Source organism: Schistocerca gregaria, chromosome X, assembly GCF_023897955.1.
Source record: "Schistocerca gregaria isolate iqSchGreg1 chromosome X, iqSchGreg1.2, whole genome shotgun sequence".
Taxonomy (NCBI): domain Eukaryota; kingdom Metazoa; phylum Arthropoda; class Insecta; order Orthoptera; family Acrididae; genus Schistocerca; species Schistocerca gregaria.
In genome coordinates this window covers 559,642,255-559,668,424 of record NC_064931.1, presented here as the reverse complement: position 1 = coordinate 559,668,424, position 26,170 = coordinate 559,642,255, and the positions used below count along the sequence as shown (strand labels likewise).

The 26,170-nt window shown below is 39.9% G+C and overlaps 1 protein-coding gene across 1 annotated transcript in view; it reads left to right on the top strand.

Annotated features, from left to right (window-relative positions):
- The window catches only part of LOC126297704 (segment polarity protein dishevelled homolog DVL-3), a 118,371-nt gene that overhangs the window by 2,811 nt on the left and 89,390 nt on the right, over positions 1-26,170 (top strand). Inside the window, 2 exon segments of the mRNA XM_049988833.1 lie at positions 4,071-4,177; positions 12,622-12,707. Coding sequence (XP_049844790.1) covers positions 4,071-4,177; positions 12,622-12,707 — 193 coding nt within the window.

Genomic DNA, 26,170 nt, shown 5'->3' with positions numbered 1-26,170 from the left:
CTTAATTCTGTTTCTTCTCTTAGTAGAAGTGTAGAGTCACCTGCAAACATGTCAATGTAGACATCTGCTACTGAAAACAGTATTATTCGCACAGAAACTGAAGAGCAGCAGTCCCAGCAGTGATCCCTGAAAGATACTGTACTTAACCAGCTAAGATTTCAGCATGCATTCACCCATTTTAGGATTCATTTTGACACACTGCCTTTTATCTGTGTATTTCTACAGATTATATCGTATCAATTGAGTAATTGTGTTAATTTCTTGTGGCAAATACAATAAAGTGACTTTCAAAGAGTGAGAAACAAATCATTCCTCACAAAGTAAAAAATTGATTCTGGTACACTCCATTACAATCTTCTGTACTTCAGTCACAGTGTTTGTAGTTTGTCACGTTTTACTGTTAATTGGTATTGTTAATAAGTCTTTCATGTATAACATTTGTTGAAAAATGCCAATTGAGTTGGTGTATTTTGACTTCTATTTTTTAATGCTTCGTTTAAATGGGAAGCATTATTTGGTATTACTCAACATGGTGAATTGGTTATCTGGCTGTAGCAAAAACTAAAGTGGTCACCTGACTGTGTACATTCTCATTCCAATTCAAAGTAACATGTATTGTTACCGCACAGTATTTACACTAAAAAGTGATTACAGGAAGTATCTTCACGGGATACTGTGACAACTCCCTTTTAATGCCATTAGTTTTAGTGAGAATGTGAAGAGTGTGATAGTGTCCGGGAGAATGTGCTGGAAGGTGCTGCTGCATGTTGACAAGCAAAAATGGTGACATTATGTCAGATGGAACAGGATTCAAATATCTGCCAGAAAGTGGAAAAGTAAAATGCCCACAAGAAATGTTTCATTGATGATATACAAAGTGACTGAGAAAAGTGGAGAGACCGACAACACTGCGAGTGATCTGGCAGTGCTCTCTTATTCTACTTGGATTGCCTGGTATGTTCTTCCCTTCCAGATTCTCAGTCAGAGTTTCAGCTGTGTACAGCGATCTTATGATTTTTGAGATCACCATCAGTGATGTTGTGTTTTTGTTATACCATCAAGTTTTGTGTTGAACCTGGGAAAATCTGCAAGTGTGGCCGTTGAAAAGTTGAAACTGGTGTATGGGACACATTTCTTGTCAAGAGCACAAGTGTTTCATTGGCACGATTCATTTTTGGTATACCGAGAACACGTTGAAGGTGAAGTTCACACAGGGAGACCTTAGACTTTAAAAGCCGATAAAAAATGTCAAACACATGCATGCGTTTTTGACTGAGGTTTTGTGCGTGTGAAAGATTTTTGCCAAAATGAGGGCCAAAAAAAATTGCAATTGAGCAAAAGGGCAATCAAAGAAACGTTTGCATTGATCTTGAGAGGATTGCCAATAACCAATAATTGTTGTCATGTGATAAAAGATGATGAATACTGGATTTTTTAGTACAATCCAGAGACAAAGCTGCAAAGTGAGAAATGGCACACAGAGACATCTCTTCAACCAAAAAAAAGCTTGAATGAGCAAATCCAAGATCAAAACAATGCTGATTTGCTCTTTTGACAATACTGGTATCAGGCATAAAGAATTTGTCCATTCGAGACAAACTTTCAGCCTAGTGTTTTACAAAAAATGTTCTTGAAATGCTTAGGTAAAAGGTGAGTCAAGTGAAGCTGGATATTGCAGACAAGTTGATGCTGCATCACAACATCCAAAGTTTCACAGACACTTCTGTGACAGAAATTTTGACTTTAGAAAGCATTCCTATTATTCCACAGCCCCCCTATTCAACTAATCAGTCCTTTTGACTCTTTCTTTTCCTCATATTGAAAAATGTCTTAAAAGGGTGTCTTTTGTGACTGGTGAACAATCAAAAGTATTTGGTCAACGTGTTAAAGGCCCTACCAGTTGATGAATTTCAGTGCTGATACCAAGACTGGTAACAATTACTTTGTCGGTGTATTGATGCCAGAGGGAACTACTTCGAAGAGGACAATATTATAGTTTGAAAAAAGTAATAAATAAAGAAAATAAAAGCTTTGCTAGATGGAAAATAAGTCTTATTACTTTTCTCACATCTCTCATAGATTATAGGTAGATGTGTTATTAGACAACAATGTCTTGTGATGTAATGAACAATACAAGGAAATACCATTTTCTGCAAAAACTTAGCTTTTGACACCCAGATCTGGACCTACAGGTTAGCAAAAAAAGCCAATGAAAACTGTTTCCTACATGGGCTATGATTTTAAAATGTACCAGAATGAATTTCATTATGTGTGGACTAGTAAACACAATTGACAAAAGAGGGTAATAAGTTATTTTTTATGAAAAAAAAATGAAGTGTCAAAATTAAAGTGGCCAGTGGTTTATTTAGATGAGCCATTCATTCACCCATACAATACTGAATAAATGTTGCAAAATGACAGTGTGTTAAAGACTATTGTCAAACAGTGCCAGGCAACATTTGATTGTGGGTACAAAGTTTCATTTTTGTTCACTTCTGCTCTCTGAATATCATGTAGAAATGGACAGATAAAATCAGAAATATGTGGAGAAAAGGTAAGCCAAAATTTTGCCATTAATTAAGGAGTGTCAGCCTTCTTCTTTTTATCTCATTGACAAACTTTTGTTAGAAAAGGCTCGCTTGCAACCAATGCTGTACCATTGAGATCTAAATGCTTTAGAACTCGTATGGAATCTTGCAAAGGATAAGACCAGTAGTTGTAAAACATCAGTCATCTGTAGCTGAAAAAAAAAATTTCCTGGTGGTTTTGCTGCTAATAAATACTACGTCTTGCCTTGCCTGATGCAGGTCTTTAAACGCAATGCTGATTCAGTGATTTGCATATCAGTCTTGTTGCTTTTACACCCAAAAAATTTTTAGTTCACCTCACAGGCCTGAGGAGAGCTCCTTCGACCTTTTCAACAAAGAAAAAGTTGAGGTGGTCCTGAGGAACAAGACCTAGGACTTCAGCATTACTAGCCAAAAATGCTAACCTTCCGAACATACCATTCATTTCTTTTGATACTGTGTTATTAAGTGTTACTGCTATGACATCAGAAGAATAGAAAGGCCATGTATCATGCCAAAAAAGTCTGTGATTACAATGGAGGAAACACTTGGACGGGCAGGAAAGCTGAAAATATAACACTCAGCCAGCATAGATTAGAACAGAGTGTCTGCTGTTATCTGGATTACAAATAGAGAGACACAGCTGTGGAAAACTGCAGTAGTTGCAAGGAAGGTAGTTTTATGGATTCTGCAAGCAAACTTTGTGAGCAGCCAACGTGAGAGACACTGTTAATCCTGGTTCTGTTCTTTTTGCAAAGGGGAACTCCATTCAGTGGCACATAAAGGTGTGTAGTATGGGACAGTGCTTCACTTGTAAGAGTACTGGAATGTATGCTAGTACTGCCTCCCCTTTCTGCTTCTGGTGCTGTCACCCTGGCTAGGTAACCAGTTTGGCTTGCCGAGTAATAATTAGCAACTGGTTTTATCATCATTATCCAACATGACAGCTTTTTAAGCCTTATGCTCCTTAACCATTTTCTACCCCCCCCCCCCCCCCCCTCCTTCCGCTCCAGTGTAAGCGCTTCATCTCCTTCCTTCTTAGAAGAAAATGCTGTAGCAAAATGCCTTTGTTTATTTGTAATGAAATAGAAAATACTGCGGTTCTAGGCACTTCAGTCTGGAACCGGGTGACCGCTACGGTTGCTGCTTCAGGCATGGATGTGTGTGATGTCCTTAGGTTAGTTAGGTTTAAGTAGTTCTAAGTTCTAAGGTACTGATGACCACAGATGTTAAGTCCCATAGTACTCAGACCATTTGAACCATTTTAGAAAATACTGATCAGAGAAATGAATGAAACGTTGAGAGGCAGGGGTAAAAACGATAAATGTTGTAAGGAAAGTGACTTTATTAACAAATAAGACTGTTTCATAAGCTAGTGTTAGATTTTCAGTAATTGTTTTTATTGCATATAGTACAATACGTTTGCATGTAGACTTGTATACATGATTTCAGATCTTTGGCATGTGTAAAAGTTTTATTTCAGTGTTGTTCTTGTTCCTGTAGCTGGTGTCTGCCGAGGGTAGTAACATTTCTGATGGGACCTCTCAGTGCACTGAAAGTGTTGCCCCATCAGACATCAAAGTTCCTTTGGAAAGATCAGCTGACATCCAGTGAGTAAATGCACTTCAAATATATATATATATATATTTAATATAAAACAAAACTTCATGGTGTGTGATTGGTGCCATTAGCTGCTGACATGTAAATAGGCACTGATAGTCCTTAAAAAATCTGTCCTGGTTTTTTTCCGACTTGATAAATGGTATGTAATGTTGTTCTTAACAAGATAAAGCCAATGTCTCTCATTTGTAAATTTACTTTAGCACATTGAGGGATATTGGCTGAGATTGATGAGATGATAGTGACTTCTTTTGTTTTCAGGATTCATAAAATGTACACTCACATTGCTTATGAGATGTACTGATGTTCAAGGAAAGAGACTATAAAGTTAACATTATTAAACATGACCAATAGAAACTTTCAACATATTCTTTTACTAGTAACAGTATTATCATTGGGTGTAATTACCGTGATTTTAGAATACCCAAGTGCTGTTACTTGTAACAATAGTGAAACAAAAATAATAGTCGTATCAGTGGTAATTGACGAGTAAAAAAAAATTAGTGCACACTAACATTTTGACATGTTTTCTTGCCAACAGAGTAAATGAACTAAGATTATTAATTACAAACCTGAAATCCACTATGGGCACCATCAAATATTAGATGCTGAGTTTCCACATGTTTATTAATTCAGCATACGACATGTAAATCTAAGTAATAATTTTGTACATGTCCCATTGTGGTGTGGTGTGTAATAATAGTGCTGTCATAACTCTGCTTTATCGATATTGTGTTTATCCTACCAAACAGTATTAGGACAGTCTGTGCAACTTTGTCTTTGACTCGCTCATTAATGTCAAGCAACCCCAGCTGGGCACACAGCTGAAATTCCCTTCTCGTAATTGTAATACTAGATTCTAGAAAGATCTAAACTACAATTTTTATAGATACTTCTCTGGGCTGGTATCTTACTATACCTACAGCCTTGCACATGTAGCATTAGGTTAATTTTTTTTATTTATTCTTGTATCCAGGCATCACTTTACAGTGAAACCGGATTTGTCGTTATAATACAGTGACAAAATAGACATACTCGCTGTCATATTTGTATGTTTATTAACTTCTATACCATTGATCTTTTTAACAACCAGAATTTGGTTAATACATATGGTATTGTGAAATTTTTGTGTTGTGCAGTTTTGTAAACAACAGGTAGCAAAATATATATTTGATTATACCATTATACAAATATGAGCCTTCATTCTGTTTTGTCAAATGTTTTGGCATTTCCTGTGAAGAATTTGTCATAAAATTTCACATTCAGAACTACAATCAATCTAATATTAAGTAAAATTAAGGGAAAAAGTCACATAGCTCAGGCCGTAGACATTTTTTTAGAACTTCAATTTCTGAGAGATGTTTCTGTATTGTGCATAGTACAACTGGAAACAGTTATGTAATAAGACATAAATGTTCTGCAATTGGTGTAATTGTGTACATTCAGCTTATTAGCTTTTGTTTCACTCTCAATGCCTTGTTTCATCTTTTTCCCTTTATATTAAAATCATGTCTAGTTCACGGATTAAAATTATAGAGACAGTTTAAAGGCACTGTTTCCCTTTAATGATGTTTGTAGCAGTTGCTCTCCCATGAGTGATTCAGTCTTTTGTATTGAGCAAGCAAGACTGGTATCTATTACATGTGGGTGGCAAAGTTTTACAAAGGGCCATCAGTGCTCTTACCTTGAAGTGTATGTTGGTAACCAACTCCTGTTGCAAGCAATGGTAGGAAACTCAGGTGACAGAGTAGTTGATCTTGATAGCCAGTAACAATGATAATTCAATTTCATTTGCCGGAGAATCATGTACAGCATTTTGACATAACATCCTTTAGCGTAGTACATATCATTGTGCAATGCAACTGAGATTTTGCAGAGAAACACTTATATGCACAAGAACATAATAAATGATTTAACACAAGTGTTAGTATTATTATATTCTTGCAGATGTGGTCAATCCATGCAACTAAATAAGACTATATTTTTGTTCTACATGCATTTCACTTCTTATGACCTTTTGTTTAGTTACTTAGATGGACCACATCCTCAAAAAATAAAAAAAATATGGAAACAACTAAGGAATATCAGAAAATATAAAAATGATAAAAACACCAGAGTTTCATTAAAATGAACATATTGCACAAGGGCTTGTACACTGGTGATGCATACCCCATAAAATGCATAAATAAATTCTGCTGCACCACATATATATTCAGATAAATAGCTGCTAAAAAGTTTTTTGCCCTGTCTATTTACATGCAGTGATCTTATTTTCGACCAAGTGCCTTTGATACTGTTTCTGTTTGCACCTGTTTCAAGATCTTTAAATGTCACTCTGTGATTAATAGTGAAGTGCTTGGAACCTTCATCACTCAAACTTTTGTATTACCTAAAACTGTTGGAAATTTCTGTGGTTCCTGGAAGTATGCACTCTTTGATTACACTCAGCAGCACCTTCTTTCAGTGTCTTTGGAACAACTTTGAAGAAACACTTGTGAGTTCCTCTGAGTCCTCTGAATATCTACCTTCCTCTTTTTTTAGCGTCTTTGCCAACTCTTCTCCTTTGAAACATTGCAGTGTTGATTTTGCCAATAACTCTTTCACCACCAAGTTTCTCACTTTCCCTAAAATACACTTTTGTGCACATTTCTGTGCACACATCTGTGCAGAAGCTTCTCTAGTCTGCAACTGTCTTCTCAGATAATTGCAGCTCAGCAGGAATAAAAGAAGTTCCAGCACATTTTCACCCATAGAAATGTTAATTGCAAATTATATGCAAGACTTAACTTGCTTCCCTCAAAGCAAGAATTTTTGCGAATGTTGTAACTCACTCTATAACCACTCCTTTTGCAGCTCTACTGCACCCCATCTGTACTTTTCGTATGAGAAATAAGATTCATATCTCCACACTTCAGATGTATTCCGTGTGACATTAACCACTTGATATCATTTCCTTTGTGTTCCTTAAGGGCAAGGTCCATGTGACAGTGTTTTTTGGAGGCCACAGCTCAAAACTCAGTAGAGTGATAACAAATTGTTCCCGTGAAAGAGTGCACTTTCTCAGGCTGAAGTTATGTTTCGTTATTTCTCATTTAATGTTTACGAGAATACCAGAAATGCAGCATGAACATCTATGGTTGCCATCTAAGGTGATTAAAGACTGACAAAGTTGGCTCAGAAAATTAAAAGTTAATATCCGTAAAAATACACACTCTCTCAGTAGAATCTTTGCTTGGGTTGCTAGGATGTAACCCCCATGAGACAGCCTCATTCCCGTTAGATCTTTTCTGATCAGAAGGATCTATGCAGCACATAAGGAATTTATTAATGGAACTTAAATTAAAACCTATTTATTACTGCAAATAGTGTGACAGGTTGAGAGACATCACACTTACATAGACCTTGGACTACGCTACAGGTCATTCTGGGACCTCCACCTACATTTCGTATCCACATTCGTTGACTTAGTCAACTCATAACCTGTTGCCTTCCAGTGTGACCTAGACTTTGGGCTACAGCACACGTTGGTCTGTGACCACAACCAGTGTTTTTGGTTTCACAATCGTTGACTTTGCCAAATCCCAACCAAACTGTTGCCTTTCAACCTAACCTAGACCTCGGACCATTCGTGATGTCATAATAGAAATCCCAGCCATTTTGCAATAGTGGGAAATAAACAAATGACAGTCCATTTGACAGGATTATTTCTGACAGTCTGTCATAAATATCAGAATTGTGTATTTTATACAAATTACTTGAGATCAGTCTGTATCAAAACAAAAATTTCCATAATTTAGACAGATCTCATAATAATTACTTCGACATAAAAATTGCCAAACTGCTACCTACATCTATAATAAAAATGCCAAGATGAAGTGAAATTAAAGAGACCACCCATATTACAAGTAATATTTCAGCACACGTTTGTAGATATAGGAATAATAGAAATAGCAATATGCGGCAATAGTAAAAGCTGGAGAAAGGGCCATCTGCACAACATGAGTAATTCATTTGTGTCTGTCACCACAAGTAAAAGTACATATTTCGTATCAATTAAATAGTATCAGCCTGTCACCACTACAAGTATTCTGTAGTTTGTATGTATTCATTAATATCTATTTCAATATAAAATTGTTAGTCATACACAGCAACAGAAATTCCCAGAAGTAATCTTTATTTATTTCATAACCATGAATATCCAGCCAGACCAGTATTTGAAGAGATAATGTAATTCATATTTTCTGGAAACAGCTTATAATTTGCTCTGCAAACAGTTGCCTCCAATTAGCTGCCACCAACCATAAAAGCACAGGCATTGCCAACAATTGTGCTACACTGCAAACGAGCAGTGTGTGGACGACACACAGTAATGTTTGCTCATGTGGACTATTGACATGTGGCAATTGTCATTTGGGACGGAACAATTAATTTCAGAAAAAAAATGGAATGGCAAACTCTGTGCTTTGAAATTGCCTTCAGTAACTAAATTAGCATCTTGACATGTGGCTCCCAGGTAGGTTCATACCATCTGACTGAATGACATTTTTGTTTTCTGGGCGCAAATTTACTACCTATTTCCTCTCACAACTTCCCCGTGGCCTCAGAAGACTGAGTGGACTATATTGTAGATTTTCGAGGCACAGACAAATTTGATTTTCTCTCGGAATCAAAGTTCAAGAGGGAGTATCTCCCCAGAGTTTCACAAATTTCATTATATGTGTAAGTATTTGCTGACTGATACTGTATCTGCAAGGAAAGAAAGGCTCATCTATTTGGAGGTGGTCAAACATATTTAAGAGGACACAGAGTAACAACTGAAAAAAAAGCTTCCTATGGTTTCCATGAAAGGCCAATTAACTTGGGTTATTTGTAAACAGGTGACTGGGCACCTGTTCAAATTCAAGAAATGTGCTGCTTCTTGCAACATAATGGCTGGTTATAATTAAACTGGAAGTATTTTAAGTGCTGCAGTGTTGGCTGTATACATTGCAGAATGCTGAAACATCGTAGAGGGTCATTAATCGGTGTGCTTGTTGAGTACGCTGAAAATAATAATAGTTCCACTTTTTGCCACCAGGTGAAGATAATGGCATTGTAGGCATTCAGAGCATGACATGTTTCCTGCTTTGACGTCAAAGTGTACTGTTTCTCATTCGGCAACATGTGTTGATTTCTTTAGTGAAATGACAGTTGAAGTTTTCCATCAAAACACATTAGCTATTGAGAAGAAAGACCATGCTTTAGTGGTAAAGTTGTTTTGTCAGAACTGCAGCAATAGCAATACCGCTTGCAGGAATATTGCTGACAGAAACAGCTGCAAAGAGGCCCCATGTCAGTAAATGGGCTAAAGAACATGATCAGGATGTCTGAAGAAACAAGTGAATTAGATAGTGCAGTAGAGAGAGAGAAGTGGCACATTCCCATGGAATTTGTTGATGAAGTTGATTTAGCTATAACCAGACGTGCTGCACATACCTCAAATTCTGGTGCCATTGCTCGAGTTGCATCACAAGAATTCTCTCCCACATGGTCAGTAGTTCCCAAGAGCTTTCAGCAAACTTTACACTGGTATCCCCACAAGATTCAAAATGTGTACCAAATGAAACTGCAAGATAGGCTACAACACAGTGACTTTGCCCTATGTCTTTTGGCATGCGTGGAAATGGATGACAGGTGGCTGGAGAATATTCTTTGGACAGGCGAGGCACATTTTACTCTGCAGAGTGCCGTGGATTATACAGAACTTTCATGTGTGGGGTTCTACTCCACAACATGTGCAGGAACATCCACTGCACTCGGCTTATGCGACGGTGTGGTGTGGTTTCTCAGGCTTCTTCGTTCTTGGTCCATTTTTCGTAGAGGAGATGACAACTTGTGGTCCTGTTAGGTGTACAGTGGCATCTGTACATTATTAAGGACCACCTTGTGCAACACGCGAGTCCAGCTTTGCAAGAACAAAAATGTGTCAACACTACTATTCTCATGCAAAATGGGGAAACACCGCATGTTGCTTGGCAGTTGAAAGATTTGCTTCAAGAAATCTTTGGTAATAACTACTTCATCTCTGGGCAATTTCAACATGCGTGTCTTTCCAAATCCCCCAACCCAAATCCTTTTGACTTCTGATTGTGGGGATATCTGAAAGATCGTGTCCACCAGGGATGTATCTGGGCTGCTCCTGATCGGAAGGATAGCTTATGACAACGTATTGCCCTGATTACAGTGAATATTCTGTGAGCAACTGTCGACCATGCCATGTTAACGGATGCAGCAAATTGCTGAATAAGGAGACCATTTTGAACTCGTGTTGTAACTTGTAACCACGTCTTAATACATGTGGCAGAACCACTGTTGCTATGTGTTTGATCGTTCCTCCCCTTTTCCTGCATTCACATCGCGTTCCAACTGCTTACAGCTCCATATTTTCACTTGGTAGCAGAAAGTGGAACTATTACATTTGTCAGCATACTCCGCAGGGAAGGGTCATACTTGGGAGTTTCAGCATCCTTTGATGTATGCAGCCCACACTGCCACACTTGGAACACCATCAGTATAATTATAACCATCCAGTATCTCACATAATAAACATGAGAGGAAAATTGGAGAAATTTGTGTGTGCAAAGAGGAATACTAACAATCTCACTTGCCTCAAACCATCAATGAATAGAACGGAAAGGACAGAAATGATTCTGTTACATCATATATTCTCTGCCACAAGCTATAAGATGGCCTGCGAAATACAGATGTATATATAGCTCTTAAACTGGAGTAGGTAGGTTTATATATAATACTGGTACTACCTGTCCTCCACAATTCAATGTACTGGAATATGAAAGCAAATGTAAGTAATCCAGTAAGCATGTTTAAGCTCTTATTACCTATGAGTAGACATGCAATATTGCATATGATGATTGTTACTTGTTTCTTAGTTTGCTATGTATAATTGTCTGCCAGCCCCCCCCCCCCCCCCCTTTTCCACTTAGTGGCAAATGCTTGAAAAAAAAATGCACTTGTGATTGTATATAGGATAGCAGTGGGAAGTATTGTGATAACTGACTACTTGGCATTCCTGGGTTAATGACTCACGTAAATGCAGGTTTTCTGGCAGATCCCTCAATTAACTGAGGCCAATATTTCAGCAGTCCACCAGTCGTCGTCATCATCATCATCATCATCTGTGGAATAGCAAGCAGCAACCAAATCATTCACACTGCCCAGTACAGATAAGTGGAACACATTAGTCATCCAAAATACCAGGCCACTTGGATTGTCGGGGACAGATATGTGGACCACCTTCATCATACAAGATTACAATAATCTGAGAAATCACTGGTGGTGAAGCACTGATTAACTGAGGGACATCACATGAAGTATGATGAAACACAAACTATTGCTGAATTTCTAATTATTAGGACCCGGTGCTTAAAGAGTTTATTGACAATAGTTTGGTTGAGAATTCTAATAATAGAAGCAGAGGTTCTCCATGGTGTTACAATATTGGGAGTTCAGAGTCCTTTGTTTGGTCTGAAGGTGGTGGCTGGCATATGGCATTCTGTTGGTGAGCTACAGCACAGTTTAATCAGAGCATGGTGATGAGGTGGGCCATTAAAATATGTTTAGTTAAATACAGAAAAATAAAAATGTCATAACTAGTGGGATCCCTTCTTAGAAAACTGTTTGCTTGTAAAATTGAATAATGCATTAAAAGAAACAAAAAAAGTACTTTTTTTTAAAAAAAAACTCTGGAAAGATAAACTATAAGAAGAAACTACAGGGTGTACATAAAGTCCAGAAACACTTTCAATTATTTATTGCACAAGAACTAAACATTGTACAGATGTCATACATATTGCATTTTGAAGAGAAACTCTGAAAGTTTTTTGACATGCAAACCATGAGTGACCCTGTAGACGTCAATATGGTAATCGAATTCTTGTCATACCTGTCCCAGCATGGCATCATCGACTGTGGCATTCGCTTTCCATATTATCTCCTGGAGCTCTGCTACATCATGTGGTAGAGGCGGTACATACACCAGGTATTCAATGTGTCATGACAGGAAAAAGTCACACGGAGTGAGATCTGGTGATCAGGGGGGCCATTTCGAACTCCGACACACAGAAAGCTCTCTCCGCACCTGAACTCGACATGTTTGCGACTAGTGCTGACTATTGGCAAATTAAATTACCAAACTATGCAGTGGCAGTATACATTGGGGGGGGGGCTTTATGTTTTCTCTTCAAAATGACATATGTATAGTATCTGTACAATGTTTGCTTCTTTTGCAGTAAATAATTGGAAGTGTTCCTGGATCTTATGTACACCCTGTATTTGTACCTCTTTTCTTTCTTTCTCCACTGTGTGGGTAGCATTGTTCATTTGCAGTAGTATCATTAGCGAGAACAGTTGTTGATGACCAACGCCTCATTTTCAGTATCATTAACCCAGTTCATGGTGGGAGAACCAACATAGAAGACACTACGTGCACAGAAACAGAGTCCATCATTAGCTCCAGACAAGGTATGTACAACAACTTAAACCAACATAAGTTCTTTCATTGTGGACCTCATAAGAAGTTCAATCAAGTTACAAGTTTGAAAGTAGTTTATATACAAACATGAAACCATTTTACATTATGTAATATGTTTCATGGTTTTCTGTGATACATAAAGAGCAAACATGATGTGTGTGCAAACAGCAGCATTGTGCTCTTAGGGAGAGAAGTTACAGAGGATGGGCCATGGTATGAGACACTTCTCCTACATTTTGATGAAACTGTTATGGTGATACCTGACACAATTGTCACACTGTGTGCACAAAGAATACAGGCAAAGGCAGAAATTGTCAGTGCATTTTTGTAAAATGGAATTTGCGTAGTTTTGGAGTATGTGGTTTTCATTGGTGATAGTGTGAAAATTAAAAAGTGTGATTGTGTGTAATTTTTAGAAATGAATAGTTTATTAGAAGGGAAAAAAGTTAATGTTGCCTTACCTTGCTTATTTCACCACAGACTGCTGAAGGAAATCATTCAGGAAGGTTTAAATGTAATACTGTCATTAAATTACTGAAGAACTGATACAGAAATTTAAGTATTACTTTATAGATGCTTGTTTTTCTTGTTGAAGTTTTCTTTTTATTTGTGAAGATTGGAACACCTATCATACAATGTTCCCACCTTTTCCTCTACAGTAAGATTTCGGCATATTTCTTAAGCTTGTGGAACAATTAGTCATAGATGTAATAACCATTTCATTAGCAATAAAGCACAAAGAAATTACTATGAAATTTGAATCTGGCACAATGGGCTATAAACTCTTTCAAAAAATACATTGAGTTGTCGAGACATGACTGAGAATGTTACTTTTTCTAAGCTTTAGTATGAATCCTTCTTCAGAGCCATCAGAAAAGAGAGATGCAGAATCATTTGTCTGCCGAAAGGGCAATGCGTGTACCCTTAGATGATAACACTAGATGTGTCACAAAACTTAAAATAAATTCTATTCATATGTGAAGGCTGTCAGTGGAACCAAAGCTACTATCCAGACACTCTTGGGTGGCACAGGAAATGAAACCAAGGTTAGGAAAGCAAAATCTATAAATCTGGACTCAGTTTTCAGACGTTTCTTTACAAAGGAAACTCTGGGAGCAATGTCCCAGTTTAATTTGCATACCACAGGAAGCATGAACATTACAGATACTAGGGTCAGTGGCACAGAGTAATACCCGAAATCACTAAAATTGAACAAATGTCCAGGGGTTGATAGGATAGGATCCCTGTCAGATTCTGAACGTCATTTGTGTCTGACTGAGACCCTCTTTACAAGAAGTGCTATGTGAAACCAAAATCAATATCTATCTATCTATCTATCTCTCTCTCTCTCTCTCTCTCTCTCTCTCTCTCTCTCTCTCTCTCTCTCTCTCTCTCACACACACACACACACACACACACACACACACACACACACACACACACACACTCACACACGACACTGTCAAAGCAATGACCCAAGGCAGCCAGATGGATACAGTATTTCTTGACTTCTGAAAAACAAACTTACTGTCAATTGTTTGATGGTATTATTCTCAAGTGAAATTTGTGATTGGATTAAGGAGTTCTTAATAGGGAGGATACAGCATGTTACGAGGGTCGTTTGAAAAGTTCCCAGAATGCAATAGAAAAAACTTTTTTTTCCAATTTAGTCTCCTTGTAGATTAATGCACTTGGTCCAATGACATCCCGGTGCCTTGATCCCATCTCAAAAATGAGTTTCATCCAGGCCTGCAAAATAGCTCTTAAATCCGGCGATCAATTCCTCGTTTGAAGTGAATCTTCGTCCACCAAGAAAAATTTTCAGCTTTGGGAAGAGATGGAAGTCTGACAGAACCATATCAGGTGAATAAGGCAGGTTTGGCAACAATTCAACCATAGTTCATGTAATTTTGTCGTGCCGACTGCACACGTGTCAAGAGTCGCAGCACTCATCTTGTAGATAATTTTTTCATTTCCAATTCTTCAGTTAAAATGTGATAAACCCTTTCATATGACATCTAGCAAGTGTGAGCAATTTCACGCACTTTCAATCACCAGTCCTCTGTGATCAGTTTGTGCACTTTTGCAATGATTTCTGGAGTAGTGACACATCTTGTCAACACTGTGCGGATCATCATCTAAGCTCTCATTACGAAATTTAAATTCATTTGTCCACTTGGCAACAGTTGAATATGAAGGAGCAGAGTCTTCTAGTGTATTCTGGAAATCGACATGAATTTCCTTTGCTGTCATACCTTTCTTTATGAAGTGCTTAATCACTGCTTGAATCTAGATTGTTTTTCCATCTTTGCAAATCACAACACTGGAACAACAGTAGAGCCAGATCACTGCCACAGCTCTCTTCCAAGAGCACTGACAGGGCATGTTTTTACAGACAACAGTCCAATAAATATCACATGAACAACTCATTACGCTAGTGCTGACCTCTCACGGTGATTCAGAGAACTTTTGAAGCTACCCTCGTATTTTGGATGAAGAGTCACAAGTAGAGGAAGTGTACTGGGACCCTTGCTGTTCACGTTGTATATTAACATCTTGCTAGACAATATTAATTGTAACCTTAGATTTTAGTTGATGAAAACATTTATCTATAATGAAGTGTTATTTGAGAAAAACTGTACAAATAGTCAGTCAGACTGTGATATATTTCCAAGTGATGCAAAGATTGGCAATTTGCTTTAAATATTCAGAAATGAAAACTTGTACACATCAGGAAATGAAAGAATGTAATATTCTATAACTACAGTTTTGATGATAATGCATGGAAAGTTCTAGGTGAGAATTACAAATTATTTAGGAATAAAGGAGACGACTCACAAAAAGGCAGAATCGCTGCGTCGTCGAGAGTTACACAAACAAAAGGTACAGGTCTCTGCTAGCTTTCGAAATGAAATTCCTTTTTCAAGCTTGGAGGAAGAACATGTGCGCCTCCCCCCCCCCCCCCCCCACACACACACACACACGCACCTGTCTTCCTACATTGTGCTTAGTCGACTGCCATCACTTTCCTGGGCCCTGATGACTGTACTGGGGTGGGGTGAGGGATGGCGAGGTGGGAGGCAGGGAGGGGGGTTGGTAGGAAGTGTCTGCAGTGGGACTGGAGTTGAAGGTGCTGAATAGGTGGATTGGGCAGGTCTTTCACCTGGGTCTTCCCTGTTGCAGGGAATTGAGCCTGGGAGTGGCATAGGGATGGACTGGGATGTTGTGAAGGTTGGGTTGATGGCTGAACACTACTTTGAGAGGGAATGGAAGTATCTTGGGTAGGATGTCCCTCATTTCAGGGCATGATGATAGATAATCAAAGCCCTGATGAAGGACGTGGTTCAGTCGTTCCAGTCCCAGGTGGTATTGGGTGACAAGGTGTTCATTAGCTTCTTCATGGTTGGTTCTTGAGATGTATGGGAGGTATCAGGTGTGTGGAGGGGGTTATGGCATGGGAGATCTGTTTTTGTATTAGGTCTGGAGGCTATTGCCGTCTGCGAAGGCCTTTGTGAGGTGTTCTGCATACTGGGCAAGGGAGTTCTCATCACTGCAGATGTGTCTGCTGTGGGTTGCCAGACTGTATGGGAGGGACTTTTGGGTGTGGAATGGGTGGCAGCTGTCAAATTGCAGGTACTATTGGTGATTGATGGGTTTGCTGTGGACTGAGGTGTGGATGGAGCCATCTGAGAGGAGGAGATCGACATCTAGAAAGATGGCACAATGGGTGGAGGGTTTGAGGAGGGTCAGGTGAAGTGGATGGGAGAGAAGGTGTTGAGATTTTGGAGGAATGCGGATAGGGTAACAGCAATGAGGATAAGGTGTCCTGGCTTTGGGTCCAGATTATAAAGATGTCATCAACAAACCTGAACCAGACCAGGGTTTGGGATTTTGGGAAGCTAGGAATGTTTCCTCTAGGTGGCCCATGAAGTTGGCATAGGAGCGTGCCATGCAGGTGGCCATGGCTGTGCCATGAATTCGCTTGTATACCTTCCCTTCAAAGGTGAAGTAGTTATGGGTTAGGATGTAGTTGGGTAGGTGTACAAGAAATGGAGTGGTGGGTTTGGAATCTGCAGCGTGTTGGGAGAGGTAATGTTCAATCATGGCAAGGCCATAAGCATGTGGGATATTGGTGTTTAAGGAGGTTGCATCTACAGCGATGAGTAGGGTCCTGGGAGGTAATGGTGTGGGGATGGTGGAGAGCTGGAGCAGGACGTGGTTGGTATTTTTAATGTGGGAGGCTAGGTTTAGGATAATTGGCTGCAGATGTTGATCAACAAGGGTGAGATTCTTTCGATAGGGACACTATAACCAGCTACAGTGGGGTATCCAGGATTGTTAGGTTTGTGGATTTTTATGGGCCATGTAGAAGGTGGATGTGTGGGTGGTTGTTGTTGAGGTGAGTAGGGAGATGGATTCAGGGGAGAGGCTCTGGGAAGGGCCTAAGGATTTCAGCAGGGATTGGAAGTTATGTTAGACTACTGAGAAGGGCTCAATTGGGCAGAGTTTGTAGGTGGAGGTGTTGGACAACTGGCAGAGGCCCCCTGCTGGTGGTCACTTCGGTCCATCACAACATTGGTGGAACCTTTGTTTGCCAGGAGGATGATCAGGTCAGGATACGTTTTTAGGTTTTGTAGGGCAGTCCTTTCTTCTGCTAAACGGTTGTGCTTGTAGAGAGACCTGGAGAAGGATGGTGATGCCAGGTTGGAAGTTAGGATTTCGTGAAAGGTGACCAGGGGTGGTTAGGTGGGAGGGTTACGGTTGGATGGTGGTATGAATTGGGACAGGCAGGGTTTGATGTTATGATTGGATTGGCTTTGGTTGGAGGGGTTGGTGACAAAGAAGTGTTTCCACTGTAGAGAGCGGGAGAGAAGGTCTTTGACAAGCCCATCATGGTTCAACCTAGGAGTAGGGCTGAATGTAAGGACTGAAACTTCTCTGGGGCTGAAGATATTGGTGGAGAGGTTAACAACAGTGTTCTGGGATTGTTTCAGTTCTAGATTGCTTCAGTTCTAGATTGCGTGGAGTGTTGGTAGGCGATTTTGGAGGATGTGGTAGGCTAAAAAGGTCAGCTAGGCAGTGTCTCGGTGCTGCGAAGAGTTGACAAAGAGGAACACTGGGAATAGGGTTGTGGTTGGATAGTGGTGCTCCAAGGCAGATCTAGAATTTCAGCAGGCTGGATAACTTGTGGAGGTGGTGTTTGGAATGTTCCTCTAGCTGTTGGAGTGTCAGGTTTTCAATTTTGGTGATAAGGTGTAGGTAGTGGGGATTGGATAGTTACAATATTTTATGGAGGGAGTGAAGGAGTTTCAGTGGTACCATGGACAGGTGTCTTTGGAGTATCAGGTTTGTGAGGAAAAGGGACTGGTGGAATCTGAAAAAGTGGAGGTCGACTATCCCACGAAGTCCTACTTACAAAGTTTCAAGAATCAGCATTAAGTGAGGAATCTAGGAATAATAGTGGTATATGTGCAGTCTAACTTGAAACCCTAGGTGAGGAACGGTGAGAGGTGAGGAGTAGAGTAAACTGTTTGTGGTTGAACCCAGCATCTCCCACAAATAGAGTCAAGTGAGATTGCTCCCTATGTATCACTCCTCCAGGGATCACGAAGAATATTTTTAACCAGTTACAGCACTCTCAGAAGCGTTAAACGATCATACAGGAAGAAGCCCTAATAACTGGTAGACTGGGAAATTCCCTCTGCCATGCTCTTCACAGCAGTTTGTGTAGTATATAGATTGTTGATTAGAATCGAAGGAGCAGTGTGGCCTTGTGGACTTCCATACATCTACATTTGTATTTCACAAGCCACCATATGGTGTGTGGCAGAGAGAAATTTGTTGTATTTTCAGTTGGAGTAAACAGTGTAACAGTTGAAACAGTATATAAGGATGCTACTTTCTGGGATGAGTGGCCTTTGTGCTTCAGGAATGGTTAATTGTTGCTTGCAAGCCTGGGAATTCCTGGACTGCTGAGAACATTTGATAATTTGAGAACTTACCTTAAAGGACCATCATGAAACAATTCATTGACTTCTTCATTTGTGAGATGTCTATAGATTTCCGCAAGAATTTGCACTAATGTTTTTACATTCTGTGCTCACAGATAATAAGAAGCTGTCAGTATTGCACATTTTGAATTGAATGAATACTTCAGATTGCAACAGATGGACATTACTTTGAAGAAGATTCAGTGTGTAACACAGAAATTTCATAACATATTATGAAGTCATTCATTAAAATAGTTGTGATTAAAAATAAGGTTTTTTGTTATGCGGATGTAATTCTGAACAATTCCTGGTGCTGCTACACACTGGGACTTACTCTCAAGTTCTTTCTCATTTTTCTTTTCTGTTGCTGTATCCATACATTAATAAATAGGTACAAAATTCCCCCTTGAACATAAACTGTTTTAGTCTCCACATCACAAAATTTTATAGCCGTGTTGAACATGTGTTCATTGTGTTTTATTTGTTATTCACCTCAGCTGGGTAAATTGCCATTTCCAAATAGCCTCCTTAAGACTAAAGTCATAGTGCCACATATTTCCACCCCATATTAAACTGAAAATTATGTAGCTTTTATTGGGGCTCCATGGCCAGAAAGTTTAAAACAACAACATGTAGCTTTAAACTTTCTGGTCATGGAGCCCCAATAAAAGATTACCATTCCTGTTCTGCATTCTGCTTGATGTCATAAAAGTCAGAGAGAGGAGAAATGTCTTCAAAGAAGATATAGTCTGACAGTGCTGCAGAGGAATAAATATCTTCATAGAATTGAACAAGAAAGACATTCATTAATGAGTAAATAGGTAAGTATGTAGGTATTCTTCTTGCAGAACATTGTATTTAATCAACACCAAATTCCAAGTAAATGGAATGGCAATGGTACTGTTGGTCCCAAATATACATCTTAATATGGGTAAAGTAATGGCACTGCAGTTATTTGCTTTTTAAATTCCCTCCTCAATGTAAAACTTATAGACCTACATGTAGACAAATGTAGACTTGATGTTGAGTTGTTGAACACCTGAAGTGCCAAAATTAATAATAGTAAAGGTGAACATTCCAGATATGGTTTGGTTAAATTCTTTCACCTAGTAGTAAGACAGTAATCAAGTTTGTTTCACTGCTACTTTCTAGTAAAAACTGGATGTTCACTTGTATGTTTAGAGGCATGCCACTCAGGGTAGTCAACAGCTAAGGCAGCCCACACATTGATCCTTAACTATGGCAGATATCTAGCTTGGATGCTATATTTTTTCCATATTAAGAGACTTATTGCCTAGCATTTTAAAACAGGTCATATATTTCACAGTTTTTCATATGACATAATTTGTTCTATTATTCCAAGCAAACATTGTATTCAGCAATAAAAATCAAATTAATGGAAACAGAGGGTATTATAAAAGATTATTAATAAATTGATGAAACTGAAAGAAGTTAAAAGATAATAGGAAAGGTTAGAGAGGTGCTGTAGATTCCTGCTATTGAAGTCCAGCAGTGGGGAGTACCCTGGAAAGACATCTAGCCATGTGCCTACTGCTGGTTCTTATTGTTACTAGGTTATGTGCCAATATGGCCAGTGAAGTTGTTATCATCATTTGGTTTTCAGCACCCCGCCCCTCCCCCCCCCCCCCCCCCCCTGGAGCTAGTTTCACCATCCTCCCTCGAAGTGTCTGTCCTGTTGATAGTTTCCTGTGTCCTGGGTATCATGTCAGGTCTTTTGTGTCATTTGCTTACATGTTGAAGGTGCAGGGCCTTTAAGATAGAGCTTGCTTGATGTATTTATATGCTGTTTTGTGTCTAATTGCATTGTACAAGTCTTCTTGTGTGTGTCTTGGTCGTCTAGCCCATGTGAGGAATGTACAGTGTATTACAACATGCTCTGGGGAATGTCTCTACACAAGTACATTCTTCCCTTTCACCGAGATGTATGTGGTGTAAATGCATTAGGGAAGGGCTATGTCCAGTCAGGAAGTGGACCATCCCTCTGCGTTCCCTGATGTTGGAAAATAAGGTATAAACTCTCCAGCCCTTATCACTGCTATGCCATTCCTGTTTCTAGCCACCGCTTTAAGTGGTCTTTGTCTCTATTTCTTCCTCTGTTATGGTAATTATCTTGTCAAGTCTTCCCATCTTGAAACAGTATGCTGTGGCCCAATTTCCGAGAGCATAGTCTATTGGGTAGATTCCCAATACCACAACGGAGCTTCAAGTGGTGTGGTCCAGTCCTGAATAGTATGAGCAGCACACTTCTGTGCGATCGACTAACAGCTGTTCTGTTAGTAACAAAATGCAGATTGTGTACCCATACTGACTGCAAAGCAATGATTAACTCAGAGATTGTGCAGTGGTATGTACAAAGTGTGACCATTGGTAATCTTAAGTGTTAATTGTTTACTGGCTAGTTGGTGTAATAGTCACTCAGCCTTGTCAGAAACTTTTGTGGTTATGAAATTTTAGTCATTCATCAGTGTGTATGCCAAGGTTGCTGTATTAACGCTATGGAAGTGTTACATAGTTGGGTCATGGGATTTCTTTGTAGTTTGCCTTTTAAAATTGTGTAGACTGTTTTGTTGGCTGCTATGTTTAGTTTATTGTTTTTACACCAGTTGTTTGTCCGTTTTTAAAATGTTTGATTTATGTGCTAGATTTGCTCTTAAGTTGGCTGCTACTATCATCAGTAAATTTTCTGCATATGCAGTGACCCCAGTGGTGTGTTCACTTTGTTTTACCAGTTGTAGTAGTGATTCAGAGGCAATGTCCCACAAAATTGACCCACACATAGTGCCTTGTGACTATCCATGTAGAAATTTTCTTCACAAGCGTGCGATCTCCCGCACACCACTTTACAATAGTTAAGGAGACTTAACGTATAACATTGAAGGTACCTGAAAATCTCCAAGGCGTGTAAACATTACAGGCCACCATTGATCATTAAATGCACCTGTGGTGTCTGTTAGGATTGCCATAATGTATTTATGTACTGAATCTCGAACTAAGTGAAGAGCACAGTTGATTGCATCATCTGTTGGTTTATTTATTCTAAAGCCATATTGATGTTGACTTAGGCCCCTGTGTTGCCTGTGTGCCTGTAGGTGATTGCACAGGAGCTGTTCCTGGACCTTAGCTAGTACATTTAGTAGACATATTGGTCTATATTGTCTGGCTACAGATTTTGGGTGAAATAGTATGTTCTACAATTCCTTTTGAATGTTGCTTCATCTGCGAAGAAACCGAACACTGAAACAGAAGTATACTGGTGAAAACGCCACTCAAAGTTTACAGATTTTGAGTAGTTGTATGTTCAAGAGCCTGTTTACACTGAAGGGAGTGGGGGCACATAGACAGCCCATTAAGTCCCTACTACGTAGTACTATGACTTGCTGTTAATTCGGCAGACAGTTTTCTTGTATTATTTCATGGATTATTGACAACGGGCTGCGTGATACCCTTCTCCAGTCAGGTATAAATGTAATAAGGCACATTTTCACAATTTATAATTTTAGAGACCCTGCCTCTGCAAGTTGCCTGTAAACAATAGCAAATTGATGTGTCCAGTGGTCTGGTGCACATGGAGCTCCTAAGTAGACAAGGATACTCTTTGTTGGGAATAACATAAATTGGAAACTTCAAAACTTCAGCATGTAGCATAATTAGGCTACTGTGACACTACTGTCTGTCATCATTTAAGAGATGAGATAAGTAACTACCCAGTTCTTTAGTGAGTTACAAGAAGTGATAACACTTGCAAGTAACCACAGTTGTTTAGAGCATTACAAGAAGAAATAACACATGCTTAGTACCCACAGTTCTTTAGGGAGTTACAAGAAGAGAGAACACTTGGCAGATAACTGTTGAAATTCTGAAACCCTGGCTGGTGTCTGGATAGGTGTTGAAACTGCTGCTGGGTGGATGCTGCTGCAACCTGTGTCCATGATGAGCGTGTGCTCTGACTGATGAGCTGCTTGGTGCGGCGGGTGTTATACCTGAAGTGTACACTGAACGGTTGCTTGTGTTCTAGTGGATGGAGTGTGGCAGCCTTCTGGTTACAGATGTACATCAGGTTGCCTAAGCGTTTGGCAAATGGCTGTACACACTGCTCCCCTTCCTCCTCACATAAAGATGATGGATCCATCTTGATAATAGCTGAATATCCTGGACAGATGTTCGATGATTCAGCTGATGTCAGTGTGGAATGGGTCTTCAGTACTCTGCCGTGCATTTACGGCCATGTCTGTAAACCCCACCTGCCTGATTGTGAAACGTGGGTAACCAACTACTGTTGAATGTCCACATGCCACTGCACTACAGCACAGTGCAGGTTGTAAGCGCCCAAAACAACCAAAAAATGATTATTATTCAATGTAAGGGAGGTTGTTATAATATGTCTGGATGCTACTCAATTGCTTAAGCTTGGGGCATCATCATTTGACCGCAACTTCAACCAGATTCAGGGAGTTTCCATTCAGTATCGAATGAATCTAATGTTTACAATGGGACCCAGAATTGTACATTATTTTCTGTGTATGTAACTGGTAAAAGAAATATTTTTTCTCTCTGTGTGTGTGTAACATTAATAAATCGTACTGAGGTAAGCAACCTTTTCTCAAAATGTGTACAAGTATGTCTGACTCACCCTCTGCCCAATTTATTTGCTAACATTAATGTGGATGCTTTGGATGTGTTTTGTTGTTGAGTAAATTGAATAAAATATCTGTTTGGTATAGTAGTGGCAGCTACAGTAAATATTAATAATCACAAGATAATGCATATGAGCAGGAGAAAATTCTGCCACTTTAGTCTCATCAAATCTGCCTTAGCCAGAGCAGATGAGAGCATTCTGTTTAATGGGACAAACTGGGAAAGTGTAATGCTTTGCAAAGTGAGACCACACAGATTGCTGAAAAACTTTTTCCATCGTCATGATTTGTGTAGTCCTTTTCATCTCGGAGACCTCTTCCTCAGTTCTCTCTTTATGGCTAGAAAATGCTACAAACAGCCAGCTGTGTAATGGTGATGAAAGTAAACCTACTCTCTCTCTCTCTCTCTCTCTCTCTCTCTCTCTCTCTCTCTCTCTCTCTCTCTCCAATCGTGAAAGGGACTTTGTGACTTGGGTACATTGTACACTCTGTCGACATGCCTCAAAGGGTCATTTCAAGCTTAGACTAAGTGTCCATAGTCATTCCATAATGAGGAGGATTGTGAGCAAGGGAATCGGTCCCTCCATTAAATTGGCATACACCAAAGCTACATTATTTGAGAACTGAATGTCTGTTGTGAGGCGCACAGCCTTTGAAGACCTGCCAGAGTGGTTGCCAGTGATAAACACAAGCTGCTGAATGCACAACCCACAAGTTATATTCCATCCAGCATAGAATGCAACAGAACTGTACATTGTCTTTCTGGAGGCAGCTGGGAAGGTTGTGTTGGTGAGACAGTTCACAACCATCTCTGCATGATCAAGCTGGACTTTCTGTGGTGCATTAAGAATGTGGACAAGGGAGCATCTGGAAACAACGTGTATCAGTGGTGTTGCATTCTTTTCACCGACTAGTATAGGACTGGCTGACTCCTGGCGATTGTCATAGAAGGTACCAATTCATTTCTCAGTTGTGCAGTCCTATGAGAGCAGGTACCGGGATCAATCATGTTTTTGGCCTGTACCACGTACAGGAGTCGGACACCTCTCATCAGCATTGTCGCAGAAAAAGCTGAGTAGCACTGTGATGTAGTGGTTATGATATTGAACTGTTGCATGGAGGGTCATGAGTTCAAAACTCACTTGGACTGTAGAATTTAAATTTCTATATTGGGTTTGAGTACATTTTAGAAGTATCCACAAATGTCAAGAATCATTCTACTGGAATGTTCTGTAGCTGTGTGTGTTCCGGCCGGAGGCAGTTCGCTCCACGCTCTTGTATGTGCAAGTGCTGAATAAACCTTTGTTAAGTGAAGTTAGCGTTCGTCATTCATCTAATTACACCTTCTTATATGTGATATTATTCTGGTGGAGACGCTGGGTACTGGAACTTGTGATAACACACATTATCGACGACACAGTGGCTCCCATCAAGCCACAAGAGCCACCGTTAACGTGGCGAAAAACCAGAGTTCGAGCCATATTCAGCAGATCGCAATCTATCGGAGACAGAAGAAGAAGACATTACAATGACAGCAACTGTGTGTCACCACATGAGACATCCTTCCAGGTTCTCTGGTGATGATGGCAAAGATCCAAACAAGTGGCTGAAGGTAAATGAGCATATAGCCAAATTTAACTAATGGGATGAAACCGTGTGTTTGGCTAATGCATTTTTCTACTTGGAGGGCACTGCCAAGCAATGGTATGAGAACTATGAGGAGAAGTTCACAACCTGGCAAATATTTCAGGCGGAACTGCACAAGTATTTCGGAGACACACAATGACAGAAGTGCAAGGCTAAAGATAAATTAAAGTGCAGGCCACAGTGTACAGAAGAAACAACAGCATCCTACATTCAAGAGGTCTTGGGGCTGTGTAAAATAGTGGATCCCACAATGGAGGAGGAAGACTACATTGCACATCTCATGAAGGGTGTTGCTGAGGACATGTATCAAGCCCTACTCCTGAAGGAAGTTTCGACAGCAGACGACGTGATAAAAAAGTGCCAGCATATCGAGACAGTGCATCAACAAAGAATTACACGCAAGAAGTTAGAATGGCTTCCAAACGTTGTATCGATGTGTTTGATGGAGGAAGCAACTGATTTCACAAGTGTTAATCAGATAGCGAGAGAGGAAGTTCAGAAGGCACCTGGATTGCACGGCGAGCAAAAAACTGAGATGCTTCAAGAGGTCATAAGGGAGGAAGTGGAACAGACATTGAACCCAGTCTCTCTTCTTTCATTTCCTTTTAAAACGGTGAAAAAGTTGAGACCTAGATGGAGTTACGTTCCTACAATGCCAAGGAAGACTGACATCTGGAGGACCCAGGATAACCAACCACTATGTTTCCACTGCAGACGACCGGGACATGTGGTGCGCTATTGTCGAGAAAGGCGGCAGATATTTGATGACGCCCGCACCAGAAGACAGCAGGCCGATCTTAGCCGACTCCAACTCCAGGGCGACGAAGAGGAACAAGATGATGTGGGTGCAGGACGACGTAGGTCACCATCGCTGCAAGCTAGCCGCTGGAGAGGATGCTCCCCAACACTCCGATGAAGGTCTCCATTGACATTTAGAAGCTCCAGCCGATCACCTAGCTGAGGCAACCTGGAAACCTAAAGGGTACGACCTTCTTTGGAGGTGAGGCCACCGAAGAGGAAAAATCCTCTGCCATTGCTCACTACAAAAATGATAGGAAACTACATCGATATCCTCATGGATGGCCGACCAGCCCAAGCTCTTGTGGACTCTGGAGTATCATATTCAGTCATTTAGGAGAAGTACCATTGCCAGTTGCAGAA